The 20,605-nt window shown below is 50.3% G+C and overlaps 1 protein-coding gene across 1 annotated transcript in view; it reads right to left on the reverse strand.

Annotated features, from left to right (window-relative positions):
• Positions 1-20,371, reverse strand: part of trappc10 (trafficking protein particle complex subunit 10) — a 97,533-nt gene extending 77,162 nt beyond the window's left edge. Inside the window, 5 exon segments of the mRNA XM_072262175.1 lie at positions 2,732-2,928; positions 4,997-5,132; positions 6,916-6,997; positions 20,162-20,254; positions 20,257-20,371. Coding sequence (XP_072118276.1) covers positions 2,732-2,928; positions 4,997-5,132; positions 6,916-6,997; positions 20,162-20,254; positions 20,257-20,371 — 623 coding nt within the window.
• Positions 20,372-20,605: the final 234 nt, after the last annotated feature.

The raw sequence follows: 20,605 nt of genomic DNA on the forward strand, positions 1-20,605 counted from the left end.
GGGGGGGGGGGGCAATGCGGGTGCTACACCTTGTCCAAGGGTGACCTGCAGGCTAGCAGAGGGAAGGAGCAGCTTTGGTAGAGATGTATCCCCACCCCAGCAGCCAAATAGCTGAAAAGAACACCCTGAAATAGCAACAGACTCCTTCATGAGGTGACACCAGAAACGGCGGGTGCTGGAATCTGGAGCAATACGCAACCTTCTGGAGGGACTTCCTGTCTGTGGGGAAAGGAATCGTCAACATTTCAGATCGAGACCCTGCATCAGCAGTTGCATTAGCCCTGAGCTGAAACATCGACAATTTCATCGACAGTGCTCACCCTACTGAGTCCCCCCAGCAGACGGATTCTAATGCCAAACGGAGGAAGGCTTTCAAAGCTTGCAGAGGGATCTGGACCAATGGGAAAAATGGGCCAGAAAATGGCAGATGGAATTTAAAGCAGACAAGTGTGAGGTGTTGCATTTTGGAAGGACAAATCAAGGTAGGACATACACAGTAAATGGTAGGGCACTGAGGAGTGTGGAGGAACAAAGGGATCTGGGAGTTCAGATATATAATTCCCTGAAAGTGGCGTCACAGGTAGACAGGGTTGTAAGGAAGGCTTTTGGCATCCTGGCATTCATAAATCAAAGTATTGAGTATAGGAGTTGGGATGTTGTGGGGAGGTTGTATAAGACATTGGTGAGACCAAATTTGGAGTATTGTGTGCAGTTCTGGTCACCTAACTATAGGAAGGATATCAGTAAGATTGAAAGAGTGCAGAGAAGATTTACTAGGATATTGCCGGGTCTTCAGGAGTTGAGTTACAGGGAAAGATTGAACAGGTTAGGACTTTATTCCTTGGAGCGTAGAAGAACAAGGGGGGATTTGATAGAGGTTTACAAAATTATCAGGGGTATAGACAGTAAATGTGAGTAGGCTCTTTCCACTTAGATTAGGAGAGATAAATACGAGAGGACATGGTTTTAGGGTGAGAGGGGAAAGGTTTAGGGGGAACATTAGGGGGAACTTCTTCACTCAGAGAGTAGTGGGAGTGTGGAACGAGTTGCCATCTGACGTAAATGCGGGCTCACTCTTACGTTTTAAGAATAAATTGAATAGGTACATGGATGGCAGAGGTCTAGAGGGTTATGGACTGAATGCAGGTTAATGGGACTAGCGAAATATTGTTTCAGCACAGACTAGAAGGGCTGAATGGCCTGTTTTTGTGCTGTAGTGTTCTATGGTTCTATGGGGAGAGAATTCAAAATGCAGAGATGCAAAGGGACTTGGGAGTCCTTGTGCAGGATACCCTAAAGGTTAACCTCCAGGTTGAGTCGGCGGTGAAGAAGGTGAATGCAATGTTGGGATTCATTTCTAGAGGTGTAGAATATAAGAGCAGGGACGTGATGTTGAGGCTCTATAAGGCACTGGTGAGACCACACTTGGAGTATTATGTGCAGTTTTGGGCTCCTTACTTTGGAAAGGATATACTGACATTGGAGAGGGTTCCAAGAAGATTCATGAGATTGATCCCAGAAATGGAAGAGTTACCATACGAGGAACGTCTGGCAGCTCCTTAGCTGTACTCCCTGGAGTTCAGGAGAATGAGGGGGGATGTCATAGAAACATTCTAAATGTTAAAAGGCCTGAACAGATTAGCTATGGCAAAATTATTTCCCATGGTAGGGAGTCCAAATTAGGAGGGCACGACTTCAGGATTGAAGGACGTCCATTTAGAACAGAGGTGCGGAGAAATTACTTTAGTCAGAGGGTGGCAAATCTGTGGAATTTGTTACCACGTGTGGCTATGGAGGCCGAGTCATTGGGTGTATTTAAGGCAGAGATAGATAGGTTCTTGATTAGCCATGGCATCAAACGGTATGGCTAGTTGGCAGGGGAGTGGGGATGACTGGAGGAGTTGGATCAGCCCATGATTGAATGGCAGAGCAGACTTGATGGGCCGAATGGCCTACTTCTGCTCTTGTACCTTATAGTCTTATGGTCTGAGTCAGGGCAAACACATGCAGTATCTGCACTTCCACTTTTCAGCCAGTGGGTGGCGTGTTTGATCACAGCAGCTTCTACTGGGCCAACAAAACACATTATCGTTCTTTATAGGCATTTTTTTTTCACAATCTCAAGACCTTGCTGGACATTAAGATCTCAAAGTACTGCAGGTCTACGTCATCAGCGAGTTGTCTGTTGACAGAGAAAATGAAGGATTGGCCTTGGAGTGGATCATGCTGCTGTTTGTCTCAGAGAGGCATCAGGGGAGTCTGTGCCCAAAGGTGGTGTGCAATCTGACAACGAGTGATCACCCTGTTGGACATTGTTAACGTGGAATTCTGCCAGGCCAGTTCACTGATTTACTGGTGGACAGTGGGGCAGCTGCAGACCTCAGTTGTAGAGAGGATAAGACAATTTACCTGTTTACAGCCCCCCAGGAGGTGGAGTCTGCGAGGCACAGTGTCCAAGTTGGGGTCAGTGCTGCCCCCCCCCCCCCCAGTGTTCGCTTGGCAGAAGACAAGCCGTATGGTGTTCAACTGCAGATTTCTGCAACATTCATGGTCTCTGAGTCTTGGACTGTCTTTTCCTGTGTGATTGTATTTTACTGATATCTTATGCTGTGTGTTGACTGTTGGTGTTGTGTTTTGTACCTTGGCCCTGGAGTAACGTTGTTTCATTTGGCTGTGTTCATGCATGGCTGAATGACGACTGAACTTGTCAGAGCAGATACATTCACTGTACCTGTCACTCTGCTTGTTGCAGAAGTCGTTTCTGATCTTATCAACGATGGAAGTTCTGGGGAGAATGTTGGTTTTGTTCTTTTTCTTGGCGTCACTTTCCACAACAACAATCAGCCAGTCGGAACTGCTGTAGGCCTTTAAAATGTTCTGCCATTTTGTGATCTCGTCCTTCGCTGTTGCCTTGTAAACCTCGGTGTCCTAGAAAGTTCAAAGGAAGACCAGATTTCAACAAACCACAGGGCGCTCTGTTTTCCCAAAGCTCAGACCCTCACACTGTGCAGGCCTCCGGTACAAGCTGCTGAGCGAACAGATAAAAATATACATCTAATTATTTATTTATGTATCTATTTATTCATTTCAAGATACAGCATGGAACAGGCTCTTCCAGCCCACCTATTTAACCTAGCGTAATCACAGGATTATTTATCATCAATTAACCTACTGACCAGTCCATCTTTGGACTGTGGGAAGAAACCCACGCTGTCACGGGGAGAACATACAGATTCCTCACAGACAGTACTGGGGTTAAGCCCTGATCACTGGTGCCGTGAACTTTTATGCTGTTCTAGTTTTAATGTGGAGAGTCTATATAATACGTTACACTAATTCCCCACATAAAGCAGAGGAGCAAAGTGCTCTTCTGATAACTGGTATGGGAACAGGAGTTGGCATCCTGGATAGGATAGAACGGGGGAGAGGACACACACACACAAAATGCTGGAGGAACTCAGCAGGCCAGGGAACATCTCTGGAAAAAAGTACAGACGACGTTTCAGGCCAAGACCCTTCGGCAGGTCTTGATGAAGGGTCTTGGCCCGAAATGTGACTGTACTTTTTCCACAGATGTTCCCTGGCCTGCTGAGTTCCTCCAGCATTTTGTGTGTGTTGCTCAGATTTCCAGCATCTGCAAATTTTCTCGTTTGTAAGGGGGAAGGGGGTTTGGTGTGGAAACACACCGGAAAATTACATTGCCTCTTGTAACCTTCCACAGCACCACCTCATCTCAGCTCCATGCAGAACCATTAATCTGTCCGGTTGTGTCAATCTGCACCCAGACAACAGCCCTCCGGAGTGCTTCCTTCCATGTACGTACCCAAACTTCTCTCAGTTTTCAGAATCAAACCCATATCCACCTCTTGCACTGGCAGCTCGTCCCACACTCTCAACTCCCTCTGAGTGAAGATGTTTATTTATTTAGTAAAATATCGGGTGGACAGACCCTTCTGGCCCAGCAATCCTCCAATTTAATCCCAGCCTAATCACAGGACAATATACAATGACCAATTAACCTAGCAGCCAGTATGTCTTTGGACTGTGGGAGGAAACCGGAGCACCCGGAGGAAACTCACGTGGTCACGGGGAGAATGTAGAAACTGCTACCAGGGAGATCCCCCTCATCTTCTCCTTAAATACTTCACCTTTCACTTTTAACCCATGACCTCTATTTGTAGTCCCACCCAACCTCAGTGGGAAAAACCTGATCTATGCCCCTGATAATTATGAACACCTCTAGCAAATTTCCCCTCAATCTCCTGTATTCAAGGGAATGAAGTCCAAACGGGTTCAACTGTTCTCTATAACTCAGGTCCTGTAGTCTTTTGGCATTCCACTGAACAGATTAATCCTCAACTGGAGGGTCAAGGCTCACGGCACAAAGACAGTCACAGAATCTTACAGTGAAAGAACACTACAGAACAGAAGCAGGCTCCTCGGCCCGTCTAGTGCTTGCCGACCCATTAATCTGACTAATTCTATCGACATGCCCCCACCATAGCCCCCCATGCCCCTCTCATCCATGTACCCCTATCCAAACTTGTCCAAAATGTTGAAATCAAATCCACATACACACTTCCACAGGAGCTCGTTCCACATTCTCACCACCCTCTGAGCAAAGAAGCTCCCCTCTCGTTTTCACCTTTCACCAATGACCTCGAGTTCTATAGCTCATACAGAAGTTGACGGCCAAAGGGAAGCACCTGTTCCAGAGGCAGAGAGGGGAGCCTGGGAATGAGGAAAATAGTACCGTACACTCCAGCCCCGGGAATGGGGAAAATAGTACTGTACACTCCAGCCCCGGGAATGAGGAAAATAGTACCGTACACTCCAGCCCCGGGAATGAGGAAAATAGTACCGTACACTCCAGCCCTGGGAATGAGGAAAATAGTACCGTACACTCCAGCCCTGGGAATGAGGAAAATAGTACACCACACACTCCAGCCCTGGGAATGAGGAAAATAGTACCGTACACTGCAGCTCCCATACTTACACAGCAGTCTGTCCAAAATATGTGCAGGAACGGGAAGGTTAATAGTGCTCGGTTACCCTCCTTGGGAATCAACTCTTCCTTAAACTGAACAAAATTAGCCTCCAAGTGGATCATCTTCGGTGGGCGTCCATATGACCTGGAACGTGGAGAAACTACGTTCAAACCTCCACCTCCACCACGTTTCCAAAGCCCAAAATCCAAAGTTAAAGAACAACTCAGCAACAAAGTCTGCCGCCATGTACTACCCAGAGGTTCATTTCCTCACAGGCGTTTACAGGATTATAAAGAAGTTCAATAGAATGAAAACTATACATAAACAAAGACTGACAAACAACTAAAGTTCGAAAGAAAACAAATTATGCTAATAAAAAACAACATTGAGAGTCTGAGTTGTAATGAGTCTCTGAAAGTGAGTCTGTGGGTCATAGAACAAGGGTGATCAAAATTACATAAAGTAGAAGGGGATGTCAGTGGTAGGATTTTATTTTACAAAGAGAGTGAGTGCTGTGTGCATAGAACGTCCTGGCAGGGGTGGCAGTAGAGACAGGTACATTAGCGACATTTTAAATGCTCTTAAACAGACTTAAAAGTAATAGAAAAATAGAGTTCCCTGTTGGAGATAAGGGCTAGAGTAGGTTAAAAGGTCAACACATCATTGTGGGCTGAATGGCCGTACTCTGCTGTTGTCTTCTCTGTTCGGAGCAGTGGTGATTAAAGTTATCAACACTTTTTCAGGAGCCTGATGGTTGAGGGGTAATAATTGCTCCTAAAGCTGGTGGTGTGGGTCCTGAGGCTCCTGTACCTCTCGCCCGATGGTGGGACTGTACTGCGAAGAGGACAAGGATGAAGAGGATGGTGGGATCCTTGGTGATGGATGCTGCTTTCTTGTGGCAACACTCCTTGTCGATGTGCTTAATACTGGGGATAAATGTTTCCCTCCAACCAGCAGCACGACCTCAGCTGGCCATCGAGCAAAGCACCCAGAACACCTCACAAACTGATCAGCTAACCACTGAGAAAAGCACTTTGGTAGAACGAATAAAGGAGTAGACTATTTTCTAATCAGGGAGCAAATTCAGACAGCTGAGATTTCAAGGGAGTTAGGAGGCTTCATGCAAGATTCCCTAAAGGTTAACCAGCAGGTTGAGTCAATAAGTCAAATGCAATGTTGGCATTAATTTTGAGAGGACTAGAATATGAAAGCAAGAATGCAGTGCTGAGGATTTATAAGGCACTGATCAGACTGCAATTGGAGTATTGAGAGCAGTTTTGGGCTCCTATCTAAGAAAAGATGTGCTGGCATTGGAGAGGATCCAGAGGAGGTTCACAAGAATGATCCTGGGAATAAAAGGTTCTATGACGAGTGTTTGATGGCTCTGTGTCTGTACTTGCAGGAGTTTAGAAGAATAAGGAGGGATCTCATTGAAAACTATTGAATGTTGAAAGCCTCGATAGAGTGGATGTGGAGAGGATGTTTCCTATAGTGGGGAGTCTAGGACCAGAGGACACAGATAGAGTGGATGTGGAGAGGATGTTTCCTATAGTGGGGGAGTCTAGGACCAGATGACACAGATAGAGTGGATGTGGAGAGGATGTTTCCTATAGTGGGGAGTCTAGGACCAGATGACACAGATAGAGTGGATGTGGAGAGGATGTTTCCTATAGTGGGGGAGCCTAGGACCAGAGAACACAGCCTCAGAATACAAGGCCATCCCTTTAGAGCAGAGATGAGGAAGAATATCTAGGGTGTGTTGGTCGTTGACACCAATGACACATGTCACTATATCTTTGGATGTACATGTGATAAATAACTCTGAATGTGTGTCTCACGCAGTCAATGGCAACAGCAAGCAAGTGCTGTATTCCAGTGTCTCAGAACGTCAGCTCTAACCACAGGTAAGCAGTTACGGGGACAGTACCTTCTCCATTCCATGGGTTCTCGAGGAAGTTGTTGCACAAGTATCGAGTACACGGAAGAGAAGAGGGCTTGATCTCCTGCACCTGGAGAGGAGAGAGAGAAAACAAGACCTCAGTCCACATTCTGAGATAACGTTGCAGCACTCTAAAACTCTGGTCAGACCACACTTGGAATACCGCGTTCAGTTCTGGCCCCCTCACTATAGGAAAGATGAGGAAGCTTTGGAGGGTGCAGAGGAGGTTTACCAGGATCCTGCCTGTAGGAGAGAGCCGGTCTCATGAGGACAGGTTGAGTGAGCTGGGGCTTTCCAGTGTAAATTCATCAAGATGACACATGGACCCTCTCAGTATAGATGAGACACACTGAAGCATCCATAGAGGCTTTACGAGTAATACACACTGCTTTTTCAAGATTTTAAGGGGAAATGGCATAGCAGGGGGGTGGGAGAGAGAAGATTTTCCTGGAGCATTATGAACAGCTTTGGGCCCCTTCTCTGAGAAAAGAATGTGCTGGTATTGACAAGGGTCCAGAGCAGGTTCCAAGAATTATTCCAGGAATGAAAGGGTTAACCCATGAGGAGCACTTGATGGCTCTGGGCCTGTACTCACTGGATCTTAGAATGAGTGAGTGATCTCATTGAAACCTACTGAGTATTGAAAGGCCTAGAATAGAGTGATGGTAGAGAAGATGCTTCCTATAGTGGGGGAGTCTAGGACCAGAGGACACTGATAGAGTGGATGTGGGGAGGATGTTTCCTCCAGTGGGGGAGTCTAGGACCAGAGGCCATGGCCTCAGAACAATGGGACATCCATTTAGAACAGAGAATTTCTTTAGCCAGAGGGTGGTGAGTCTCTAGAACTAATTTCCACAGATGGTTGTGGAGGCCAAATCATTAGGTACATTAAAAGCAGAGGTTGATAGATTCTTGATTAGTCAGGACATCAAAGATTACTAGGAGAAGGCAGGAGAATGGGGTTGAGAGACACAATAAATCAGCCGTAATGGAATGGCAGAGTAGATTTGATGGGCCAAATGGCCTAATTTTGCTCCTATCATTTTCCAATCTCTTACCATTTTCCTGATGTAACAATCAGGCCACCATCTAAAAAAGTGCCAAAAGTTCAAAATGAATCTTGGAGCCATTTCCACACGCAACAGAAGTTTAGAACGTTCTTCAAATGGCAAAAACTGCAACATCAACTGTTGATCTCAAGTTTCAGATTAAAGTCAAAGGTCTGAGGGGTCGGGGGCAAAGATGAGTACACGGGTCTAGGTCAGGAATTAACACAATTCTTCTGAAAAGTGGGGCACAGCTCCAGTATTTCAAGAATAGAGACTGTTTTGCTTGCCCCCAGATGAGTCCAAAAGGAAGACAGATATTGAGAGGAGTAACATATCCAACTAGCAAATCTGCAGTGTCAGCTCAGCGTGTTGGGTGAGCAGGGCCTGGCCCTGTGACATCACAGATCTCTATCAGCATGGTGGATGAATTCATCAGAAACCCACCATGAACCTGAAACAGTGTGAGTGACCCACAGCTCCCAGCTGTCCACAACCCAGAAGTTCAACGTAGTCACTCCGTTCAACTTGATCGCAGCACAGACAAGCCGTGAGAGCAAACGGTGGACAGAACCCAGTGAGTGCACGTCCCTACATCAGCTCCACAGCACTCCGGAAACACACGGGGGGTGACAACCATAGCAGGACCATGGGGGGAGGGGGAGGAGGGGGGGGAGGGGAGCAGAGGGGGGGAAGGGGAGCAGAGGGGAAGGGGGGAGGGGGGAAGGGGGAAGGGGGCAGAGGGGGGAAGGGGGGAAGGGGGCAGAGGGGTAAGAAGGGGAGAGGAGGGGGTAAGAAGGGGGAGAGGAGGGGGTAAGAAGGGGGAGAGGAGGGGGTAAGAAGGGGGAGAGGAGGGGGTAAGAAGGGGGAGAGGAGGGTTATTGGAAGGGGGTTGGAGGGGAGTCTTCTCCCCATAAGCTTTGACACTCTGACTAATCAAGAACCTATCAACCTCCACTTTAAATACACCAAATGACTTGGCCTTCACAGCCATCTGCGGCAATGAATTCCAGAGATTCACCAGCCCCCAGCGAAAGAAATTCCCCCTCAGCTCTGTACTAAGTGTATGTCCATCTGTTCTGACGCTGTGCCCTCTGGTCTTAGATTCCTCCACTACAGGAAACATCCTGTTCAGATAGTGAGAGAGAGTGGTAAAGAAGTCATACGGGATGCTTGCCTTTATAATTTGAGGCATCGAGTTCAAGAATCAAGAGTTATGTTGCAGCTTTATCAAACTCTGGTTACACCACATTTGGAGTATTGCATTTAGTTGTGGTCCCCCCCCATGACAGGAAGGGTGTTGAGGCTCTGGAGAGGGTGCAGAGAAGTTTACCAGGATGCTGCCTAAATTAGAGTTCATGTACTATAATGAGAGGTTGGACAAACTCGGGTTGTCTTCTCTGGAGTGGCGGAGGGTTGAGGGGAGATCTGAGAGAGGTTTACAAGGTTATGAGAGGAATAGAGTAGGCAGCCAGAGTTGAAACTAATCTTGTGCATATAGGGTGACAATCAATAGTTTTTTTGCATATTGTGTTTTATGGGCTCACTTTTATATTATATTTATTGTGTTCTTTCTGCTTTATCATCATCATCAGTATGTGCTGTGCCATATGACGTGGGCGATCATGATCTCATGACCATGAATGTTTTTGTCAGATTCTACTGAAATGGTTTGCCATTGCCTTCTTCTGAGCAGTGTCTTTACAAGATGGGTGACCCCAGCCATTATCAATACTCTTCAGAGATTGTCTACCTGGTGTCAGTGGTCACATAACCAGGACTTGTGATATGAACCAGCTGCTCATTCAACCATCCACCCCCTGCTCCCATGCCCCTGATCTGAAGGTAAGCAAGTGCTACACCTCGCACAAGGGTGACGTGCAGGCGAGCGGAGGGAAGGAGTGCCTTACATCTCCATCGCCACCCCACCACCTGTAGGCTAATGGAGGGAGGGAGCATCTTACACCTCAGACATAGCTCTACCCAGTCACTCGGGACAAATTAGTAAATTGGTTTATTACTGAAAGCCAACAAAAAATAGTAGATATAGCCCAGTCCATCGTGGGTAAAGCCCTCCCCACCACTGACGACATCTACTTCGAGAGCTGTCACAAAAAGCAGCATCTATTATCAAGGACATGCTCTCTCCTCACTGCTGCCATCAGGAAGGAGATACAAGAGCCTCAGGTCCCACACCACCAAGTTCAGGAACAGTTATCACCCCTCAGCCATCAAGCTCTTGAACCAGCGGGGATAACTTCACTCACCCCATCACTGAAATGTTCTAACAACCTATAGACTCACTTTCAAGACTCCATCTCATGGTCTCGATATTTATTGCTTGCATGTTTGTTTATATTTACTGAGTATGCCACAAGAAAATTAATCTCAAGGTAGCATATGGTGACATGTATGTACTTCGACAATAAACTTATTTTGAATGTTGAACTATTGTCACGTAGTGAGATATTGTGAAAAACTTGTCTTGCGTAGTGTTCATGCAGATCAGTTCATTACACACTGCATTGAGGCAGAACACAGGAAATTAATGACAATGCAGAATAAAGTGTAACAGCTACACAGAAAGTGCAGTCCAAAGTTCAAAGTAAATTTATTATCAAAGTACATATATGTCACCATATACAACCCTGAGATTCATTTGCTTGCAGGCATACAGAATATATCCAAGAACCATAATAGAATCAGTGAAAGACTGCACCCCACAACCAGTGTGCAAAAGACAACAAACTATACAAATACAAAAGATAAAAAGAAATAATAATAAATAAATAAGCAAAAAAACATCAAGAACCTGAGATGAAGACTAAAGAGTCCTTGAAAGTGAGTCCATAGGTTGTGGACAGTTCAGGGATGGGCAAGTGAAGTTGAGTGAAGTTATCTCCTCTGGTTCAGGAGCCCGATGCTTGAGGGGTAATAACTGTTCCTGAACCCGGTGGTGAGACTCCTGAGGCTCCTGTAGCTTCTTTGTGATGGCAGCAGCAAAAAGGGGGCATGTCCTGGATGGTGGGGGTGTATGATGATGGATGCTGCTTTCCTGTGACAACTCTGTGCAGATGTACTCAATGGTACAATGCAGGTAAACAGTGAGTTGCAAAGTCATAACGAGGTAGCCTGTGAAGTCAAGGGTTCATCTTATACCAGGGAGCAGACTGATAGTTGGCCTTGTGCCTGGTGGGACATGCTAAGAGACTTTTGCATCTTCTGCCCAATGAGACAGAAAGCCTTGTCTGGACAGCATTGGACTACTGCAGAGCCCCACACACAAAACGCTGGAGAAACTCAGCAGCTGAGGCAGCATCTACGGAGAGGAACAAAGAGTCAAGGTTTCAGGTAGAGACCCTTCATCAGGACCAGGACATCATGACTCCATAGACGTTGCCTGACCTGCTGAATCTCCAGCATTGTGAACATAGAACATAGAAATCTACAGCACATTACAGGCCTTTCAGCCCACAATGTTGTGTCGACCATGCAAACTACTCTAGAAACTGCCTAGAATTTGCCTATTGCATAGCCCTCTGTTTTTCTAAGCTCCATGTATCTACCTAAGAGGCTCTTAAAAGACCCTATTGTATCCAGCTCCACCACCTTCGCTGGCAGTGCATTCCACACACCCACCACTCTGTGTGAAAAACTTACTCCTGACATCCCCTCTGTACCTATTTCCAAGCACCTTAAAACTATGCCCTCTCATGCTAGCCATTTCAGCCCTGGGGAAAAGCCTCTGGCTATCCACACGATCAATGCCTCTCATCATCTTATACACCTCCAAGCAGAAAAGGCCAAGTTCACTCAACCTATTCTCATAAGGCACGCTCTCCAATCCAGGCAACATCCTTGTAAATCTCCTCTGCACCCTCTCTATGGTTTCCAACATCCTTTCTGTAGTTTTCTAGATAATTGGGACCTTTTCTGGGGCAGGCGTGACCTGTATAAAAGGGACCTTGAATCCAAGGGGGCCAATATTCTTGCGGCCAGGTTTACATCCTTGTAAATCTCTGCACTTATCCACATCCTTCCTGTAGTGAGGTGACCAGAACTGAGCACAAGTGGGATCTGACCAAGGTCATATATAGCTGTAACATTACGTCACGGCTCTTGAACTCAATCCCCCAGTTGATGAATGCCAACACACCATATGCCTTCTTAATAACACTGTCAACCTGCGCAGCAGCTTTGAGTGTCCTATGGACACGGATCCCAAGATCTCACCGATCCTCCACACTGCCAAGAGTCTGACCATTAATATTATATTCTGTCTTCAAATTGGACCTTTTGAAATGAACCACTTCACACCTATCTGGGTTGAACTCCATCTGCCGAGTGTGTATGTTACTCTAGATATCCATCATCTGCAGAATCCCTTCTGTTTACTGGAGAGATGTACTAAACTTGGCAATGTGACCATAAGACATATGAGCAGAATTAGGCCATTCGGCCCAATGAGACTGCTCCACCATTCAATCATATCTGAATTATTTTCCCTCCGAACCCCATTCTCCTGCTTTTTCCCCATAAACTTTGAAGCCTTGATTAATCAAGAACCTGTCAACCTCCACTTGAAATATACCCAACGACTTGGCCTCCACAGCCATCTGTGGCAAAGAATTCCACAGATTCACCATCCTCTGGCTAAAGAAATTCATCTTCACCTCTGTTCTAAATGGACGCCCCTCTATTCTGAGGCTGTGCCCTCTGATCCAAGACTCTCGCACAACAGGAAACTCTCCACGTCCACTTCATCCAGGCTTTTCAATACTCGACAGACTCAATGAGATTCCCCTTTTTAATCTCCAGCAAGTACACTCAGAGGAACAGTCCTCCTGAACACACAACCTCCTGACAGATAAGAAGCTATTAAAACAGCGGAAGAGAGTGGTGAAATGCAGCAAGGAGCAATGTTATGTCCAAGAGTCTGTTAAATTGTCTCAGGCATATACTGAGTAGAAAACTCACCAAAAACATGCAAATGTTGAGGAGTCAGTGCTATTACCACATTCTAATTGACCACCTATTCTCCAACAGAGCAACAACATCGAAGAGGATCTTTACTAAACTCCCAGAGGTCAGAGCTAATGGTAAGAGAGGAACAGAGGAGGGTAAGGGGCAAGTCTTAGGGGATGAGTTCTCAGGTCTGCAGGCTCTGGAAGCACCACCACAGTAGCTGGTTGGTACAGATGGCAGGGTGGGGGAGGCGGTACCAATCAAAGCACAATTATCACGTTATTGTCATGCAAGTGTCTAGAGTAGGTGTAATTGGGCAGTGCGGGTGTAATTGGGCAGGGAGGGCCTGAAACCACGCTGAATCTTAAACCAAAATTAAAATTAAATATGAACTTCCAAAAGGCTTCAGAATGAACACAAGGACCTGGATCCATTGCAATTTGCCTATTGTCACAATAGGTCAACGGCAGATGCAACCTTAATGGCTCTTCACATGGCTTCTTCACATGGACAACACAATACCCATGTCAGGATGCTGTTCATCGACTTTAGCTCAGCATTTAACACCATCATTCTCACAATGCTGACTGAGAAGTTGCAGAACCTGGGCCTCTGTACCTCCCTCTGCAGTTAGATCCTCAAATTCCTAAACTGAAGACCACAATCTGTGCGGATTGGTGATAACATATCCTCTTCACTGACAATCAACACTGGTGCTCCTCTGGGGTGTGCGCTCTACTCTCTCTATACCCCTGACTGTGTGGCTAGGCATAGCTCAAATACAATCTATAAATTTGCTGGTGATACAACAATTGTTGGTAGAATCTCAGGTGGTGACCAGAGGGCGTACAGGAGTGAGATCTGCCAACTAGTGGAGTGGTGCCGCAGCAACAACCTGGCACTCAATGTCAGTAAGTCGAAAGAGCTGATTGTGGACTTCAGGAAGGGTAAGACGAAGGAACACATACCAATCCTCATAGAGGGATCAGAAGTGGAGAGAGTGAGCAGCTTCAAGTTCCTGGGTGTCAAGATCTCTGAGGATCTAACCTGGTCCCAACATAGTGATGAAAAAAGGCAAAACAGAGACTATACTTCATTAGGAGTTTGAAGAGGTTTGACATGTCAACAAATACACTCAAAAACTTCTATAGTTGTACTGTGGAGAGCATTCTGACAGGCTGCATCACTGTCTGGTACGGAGGGGCTATGGCACAGGACTAAAAGAAGCTGCAAAGGATTATAAATCTAGTCAGCTCCATTTTGGGCACTAGCCTACAAAGTACCCAGGACATCTTTAGGGAGCGGTGTCTCAGAAAGGCAGCGTCCATTATTAAGGACCTCCAGCACCCAGGACATGCCCTTTTCTCACTGTTACCATCAGGTAGGAGATACAGAAGCCCGAAGACACACACTCAGTGATTCAGGAACAGCTTCTTCCCCTCTGCCATCCGATTCCTAAATGGATTTTGAACCCATGAGCACTTCACTTTTTTAATATATATTATTTCTGCTATTTGCACGACTTTTAATCTATTCAATATATGTATACTCTAAGTGATTTACTTATTTATTATTAAGATTTTTTTTTCCTCTATATTATGTATTGTATTGAACTGCTGCTGCTAACAAATTTCACGACACATGCCGGTGATAATAAACCTGATTCTCAAATCTGACGTCTTGGCAAAATAAACGAAAGGAATTAATGAAGAAATTGCTGAGTGGACACGAAAAGGACTGCAGAGGAAGTAAAGGGCACTGTTCCCCTGTTTGTGAACACAGTGGGAGGGATCCGTCATCATAGCCCCAGCCTTCCTGTACACCTGCACTTCATAGTCAGCAGGCTGGTGCAGGAGGGGCGGTGGGCAGTTTCACTGCTGTGCTGGTTTACAATCCACCTGCACAGAGGAAAATAAACGCTTCCCCACAGTTACACAACAGCCTCACAGGCACCATCAAAGTCAGCTATTCTGACACCAGGCCTGACTTGATTGATCACTTTCAGAGTTACTCAAAGCCATGGCACGATCCTTATCTGACAGCACCCAGGAAACACCGGCCTCAGTCTTCAAACTAAAATTTCACAGTGACAGACCCGTCCCCACCGGTACCGTACCCCGGTGTTATACAGTGACAGACCCGTCCCCACCGGTACCGTGACCCAGTGTTACACAGCGACAGACCCGTCCCCACCGGTACCGTACCCCGGTGTTACACAGTGACAGACACGTCCCCACCGGTACCGTACCCCGGAGTAACACAGTGACAGACCCGTCCCCACCGGTACCGTACCTCGGTGTAATACAGGGACAGACCCGTCCCCACCGGTATCGTACCCCGGTGTTACACAGTGACGGACCCGTCCCCACCGGTACCGTACCCAGGTGTTATACAGTGACGGACCCGTCCCCACCGATACCGTACCCCTGTGTTATACAGTGACGGACCCGTCCCCACCGATACCGCACCCCGGTGTTACACAGTGACGGACCCGTCCCCACCGGTACCATACCCCGGTGTTATACAGTGACAGACCCGTCCCCACCGGTACCGTACCCCGGTGTTACACAGTGACAGACCCGTCCCCACCGGTACCGTACCCCGGTGTTATACAGTGACGGACCCATCCCCACCGGTACCGTACCCCGGTGTCGTACGGTGACAGACCCGTTCCCACTGGTACCGTACCCCGGTGTTATACATTGACAGACCCGTTCCCACCGGTACCGTACCCCGGTGTTACACAGTGACAGACCCGTCCCCACCGGTACCGTACCCCGTTGTTACACAGGGACGATCCCATCCCCACCGGTACCGTATCCCGGTGTTATACAGTGACAGACCCGTCCCCACCGGTACCGTACCCCCGTGTTAGACAGCGACAGACCCGTCCCCACCGGTACCGTACCCCGGTGTTACACAGCGACGGACCCGTCCCCACCGGTTCCGCACCCCGGTGTTACACAGTAACAGACCCGTCCCCACCGGTACCGTACCCCGGTGTTATACACTGACAGACCCGTCCCCACCGGTACCGTACCCCAGTGTTTATAATTGACAGACCCGTCCCCACCGGTACCGTACCCCAGTGTTTATAATTGACAGACCCGTCCCCACCGGTACCGCACCAAGCTGTTATACAGTGACGGACCCGTCCCCACCGGTACCGTACCCCGGTGTTACACAGGGACGATCCCATCCCCACCGGTACCGTACCCCAGTGTTATATAGTGACAGACCCGTCCCCACCGGTACCGTACCCCGGTGTTATATAGTGACAGACCCGTCCCCACCGGTACCGTACCCCAGTGTTTATAATTGACAGACCCGTCCCCACCGGTACCGTACCCTGGTGTTACACAGCGACGGACCCGTCCCCACCGGTTCCGCACCCCGGTGTTACACAGCGACGGACCCGTCCCCACCGGTTCCGCACCCCGGTGTTACACAGTGACGGACCCGTCCCCACCGGTACCGTACCCCGGTGTTATACAGTGACATACCCGTCCCCACCGGTACCGTACCCCGGTGTTACACAGTGACAGACCCGTCCCCACCGGTACCGTACCCCGGTGTTATACACTGACAGACCCGTCCCCACCGGTACCATACCCCGGTGTTATACAGTGACATACCCGTCCCCACCGGTACCGTACCCCGGTGTTACACAGTGACAGACCCATCCCCACCGGTACCGTACCCCGGTGTAATACAGTGACAGACCCGTCCCCACCGGTATCGTACCCCGGTGTTACACAGTGACAGACCCGTCCCCACCGGTACCGTACCCGGGTGTTATACAGTGACGGACCCGTCCCCACCGATACCGTACCCCGGTGTCACACAGTGACAGACCCGTCCCCACCGGTACCGTACCCCAGTGTTACACAGTGACAGACCCATCCCCACCGGTACCGTACCCTGGTGTTATACACTGATGGACCCATCCCCACCGGTACCGTACTCCGGTGTTATACAGTGACAGACCCATCCCCACCGGTACCGTACCCCGGTGTTATACAGTGACAGACCCGTCCCCACCGGTACCGTACCCCGGTGTTATACAGTGACAGACCCGTCCCCACCGGTACCGTACCCCGGTGTTATACACTGATGGACCCGTCCCCACCGGTATCGTACCCCGGTGATATACAGCGACAGACCCGTCCCCACCGGTACCGTACCCCGGTGTCACACAGTGACAGACCCGTCCCCACCGGTACCGTACCCCGGTGTTATATAGTGACAGACCCGTCCCCACCAGTACCGTACCCCAGTGTTTATAATTGACAGACCCGTCCCCACCGGTACCGTACCCGGGTGTTATACAGTGACGGACCCGTCCCCACCGATACCGTACCCCGGTGTTATACAGTGACAGACCCATCCCCAGCGGTACCGTACCCCGGTGTTATACACTGATGGACCCATCCCCACCGGTACCGCACCAAGGTGTTATACAGTGACGGACCCGTCCCCACCGGTACCGTACCCCGGTGTTATACAGCGACAGACCCGTCCCCACCGGTACCGTATCCCGGTGTTACACAGCAACAGACCCGTCCCCACCGGTACCGTACCCGGTGTTATATAGTGACAGACCCGTCCCCACCGGTACCGTACCCCAGTGTTTATAATTGACAGACCCGTCCCCACCGGTACCGTACCCCAGTGTTTATAATTGACAGACCCGTCCCCACCGGTACCGCACCAAGGTGTTATACAGTGACGGACCCGTCCCCACCGGTACCGTACCCCGGTGTTACACAGGGACGATCCCATCCCCACCGGTACCGTACCCCGGTGTTATACAGTGACGGACCCGTCCCCACCGGTACCGTACCCCGGTGTTATATAGTGACAGACCCGTCCCCACCGGTACCGTACCCCAGTGTTTATAATTGACAGACCCGTCCACACCGGTACCGCACCCCGGTGTTACACAGTGACGGACCCGTCCCCACCGGTACCGTACCCCGGTGTTATACACTGACAGACCCGTCCCCACCGGTACCGTACCCCGGTGTTATACAGTGACATACCCGTCCCCACCGGTACCGTACCCCGGTGTTACACAGCGACAGACCCGTCCCCACCGGTACCGTACCCCGGTGTTACACAGTGACAGACCCGTCCCCACCGGTACCGTACCCCGGTGTAATACAGTGACAGACCCGTCCCCACCGGTATCGTACCCCGGTGTTACACAGTGACAGACCCGTCCCCACCGGTACCGTACCCGGGTGTTATACAGTGACGGACCCGTCCCCACCGATACCGTACCCCTGTGTTATACAGTGACGGACCTGTCCCCACCGATACCGCACCCCGGTGTTACACAGTGACGGACCCGTCCCCACCGGTACCATACCCTGGTGTTATACAGTGACAGACCCGTCCCCACCGGTACCGTACCCCGGTGTTATACACTGATGGACCCGTCCCCACCGGTACCGTACTCCGGTGTAATACAGTGACAGACCCGTCCCCACCGGTATCGTACCCCGGTGTTACACAGTGACAGACCCGTCCCCACCGGTACCGTACCCAGGTGTTATACAGTGACGGACCCGTCCCCACCGATACCGTACCCCGGTGTTATACAGTGACAGACCCATCCCCACCGGTACCGTACCCCGGTGTTATACACTGATGGACCCGTCCCCACCGGTATCGTACCCCGGTGTTATACAGCGACAGACCCGTCCCCACCGGTACCGTACCCCGGTGTTACACAGTGACAGACCCGTCCCCACCGGTACCGTACCCCGGTGTTATATAGTGACAGACCCGTCCCCACCGGTACCGTACCCCAGTGTTACACAGTGACAGACCCATCCCCACCGGTACCGTACCCGGGTGTTATACAGTGACGGACCCGTCCCCACCGATACCGTACCCCGGTGTTATACAGTGACAGACCCATCCCCACCGGTACCGTACCCGGGTGTTACACAGTGACAGACCCGTCCCCACCGGTACCGTACCCCGGTGTTATACAGTGACAGACCCGTCCCCACCGGTACCGTACCCGGGTGTTACACAGTGACAGACCCGTCCCCACCGGTACCGTACCCCGGTGTCACACGGTGACAGACCCGTCCCCACCGGTACCGCACCCCGGTGTTACACGGTGACAGACCCGTCCCCACCGGTACCGTACCCCGGTGTTACACAGTGACAGACCCGTCCCCACCGGTACCGTACCCCGGTGTTACACGGCGACAGACCCGTCCCCACCGGTACCGTACCCCGGTGTCACACGGCGACAGACCCGTCCCCACCGGTACCGCACCCCGGTGTTATACAGTGACAGACCCGTCCCCACCGGTACCGTACCCCGGTGTTACACAGTGACAGACCCGTCCCCACCGGTACCGTACCCCAGTGTCACACGGTGACAGACCCGTCCCCACCGGTACCGTACCCCGGTGTTATACAGTGACAGACCCGTCCCCACCGGTACCGTACCCCGGTGTTACACAGCGACAGACCCGTCCCCACCGGTACCGTACCCCGGTGTTACACAGTGACAGACCCGTCCCCACCGGTATCGTACCCCGGTCTCACACAGTGACAGACCCGTCCCCACCGGTACCGTACCCCGGTGTTACACAGTGACAGACCCGTCCCCACCGGTACCGTACCCCGGTGTTACAGTGACAGACCCGTCCCCACCGGTACCGTACCCCGGTGTCACACAGTGACAGACCCGTCCCCACCGGTACCGTACCCCGGTGTCACACAGTGACAGACCCGTCCCCACCGGTACCGTACCCCGGTGTCACACAGCGACAGACCCGTCCCCACCGGTACCGTACCCCGGTGTCACACAGTGACAGACCCGTCCCCACCGGTACCGTACCCCGGTGTTACACAGTGACAGACCCGTCCCCACCGGTACCGCACCCCGGTGTTATACATTGACAGACCCATCCCCACCGGTACCGTACCCCGGTGTCACACAGCGACAGACCCGTCCCCACCGGTACCGTACCCCAGTGTTACACAGTGACAGACCCATCCCCACCGGTACCGTACCCCGGTGTTACACAGTGACAGACCCGTCCCCACCGGTACCGTACCCCGGTGTTTATTATTGACAGACCCGTCCCCAACCCCCCGGCTCTGGAAGTTCCTGGGTGGTGACGCCGGTGTCGGTGGGGATATGTCTGGCTCCGCTGCCTCCCCGGTTTGCCCGGCCTCCCCCCGGCCCCACTCACAGGTGGCGAGCGGCCGGTTTTCCATCGTGAACAGCAGCAGCTTCTCCTCGGCCGCCTCCATCCGCCCCTCAGCCTGCTTCCGCTTCCGGTCCTCCTCTTAAAGGCATCGCCAGTTTGCGGCAGGACCTGTCTCCCGCACAAAGGGTTTGCTTCTTTACTTGTGGTCCAAACCTCCCTCTTCCTGTTGCCCTCCCTTTTACCTGTGCTCATGCCTGGTCTCCCCCATTTTGTTAAATGCACATCACCTTTTCCCGGTTGTCTAAACTTCCCCTTTAAAAGCTCCTCCCCTTTACGTCCGCCAACCCGGTCCATCTGCCGTCAGCGCCCATTCAGATTTCCCGTCGGCAAACTGTCCCGTTAAAGGCACCTCTGCAGTTTTCCGTCGGCCAAACCGCGACATGAAAGGCGTCACTTCTTTTCAGAATCAGGTGTCATAGCAGCGGC

Source organism: Mobula birostris, chromosome 6 (assembly GCF_030028105.1).
Source record: "Mobula birostris isolate sMobBir1 chromosome 6, sMobBir1.hap1, whole genome shotgun sequence".
NCBI classification, from domain to species: domain Eukaryota; kingdom Metazoa; phylum Chordata; class Chondrichthyes; order Myliobatiformes; family Myliobatidae; genus Mobula; species Mobula birostris.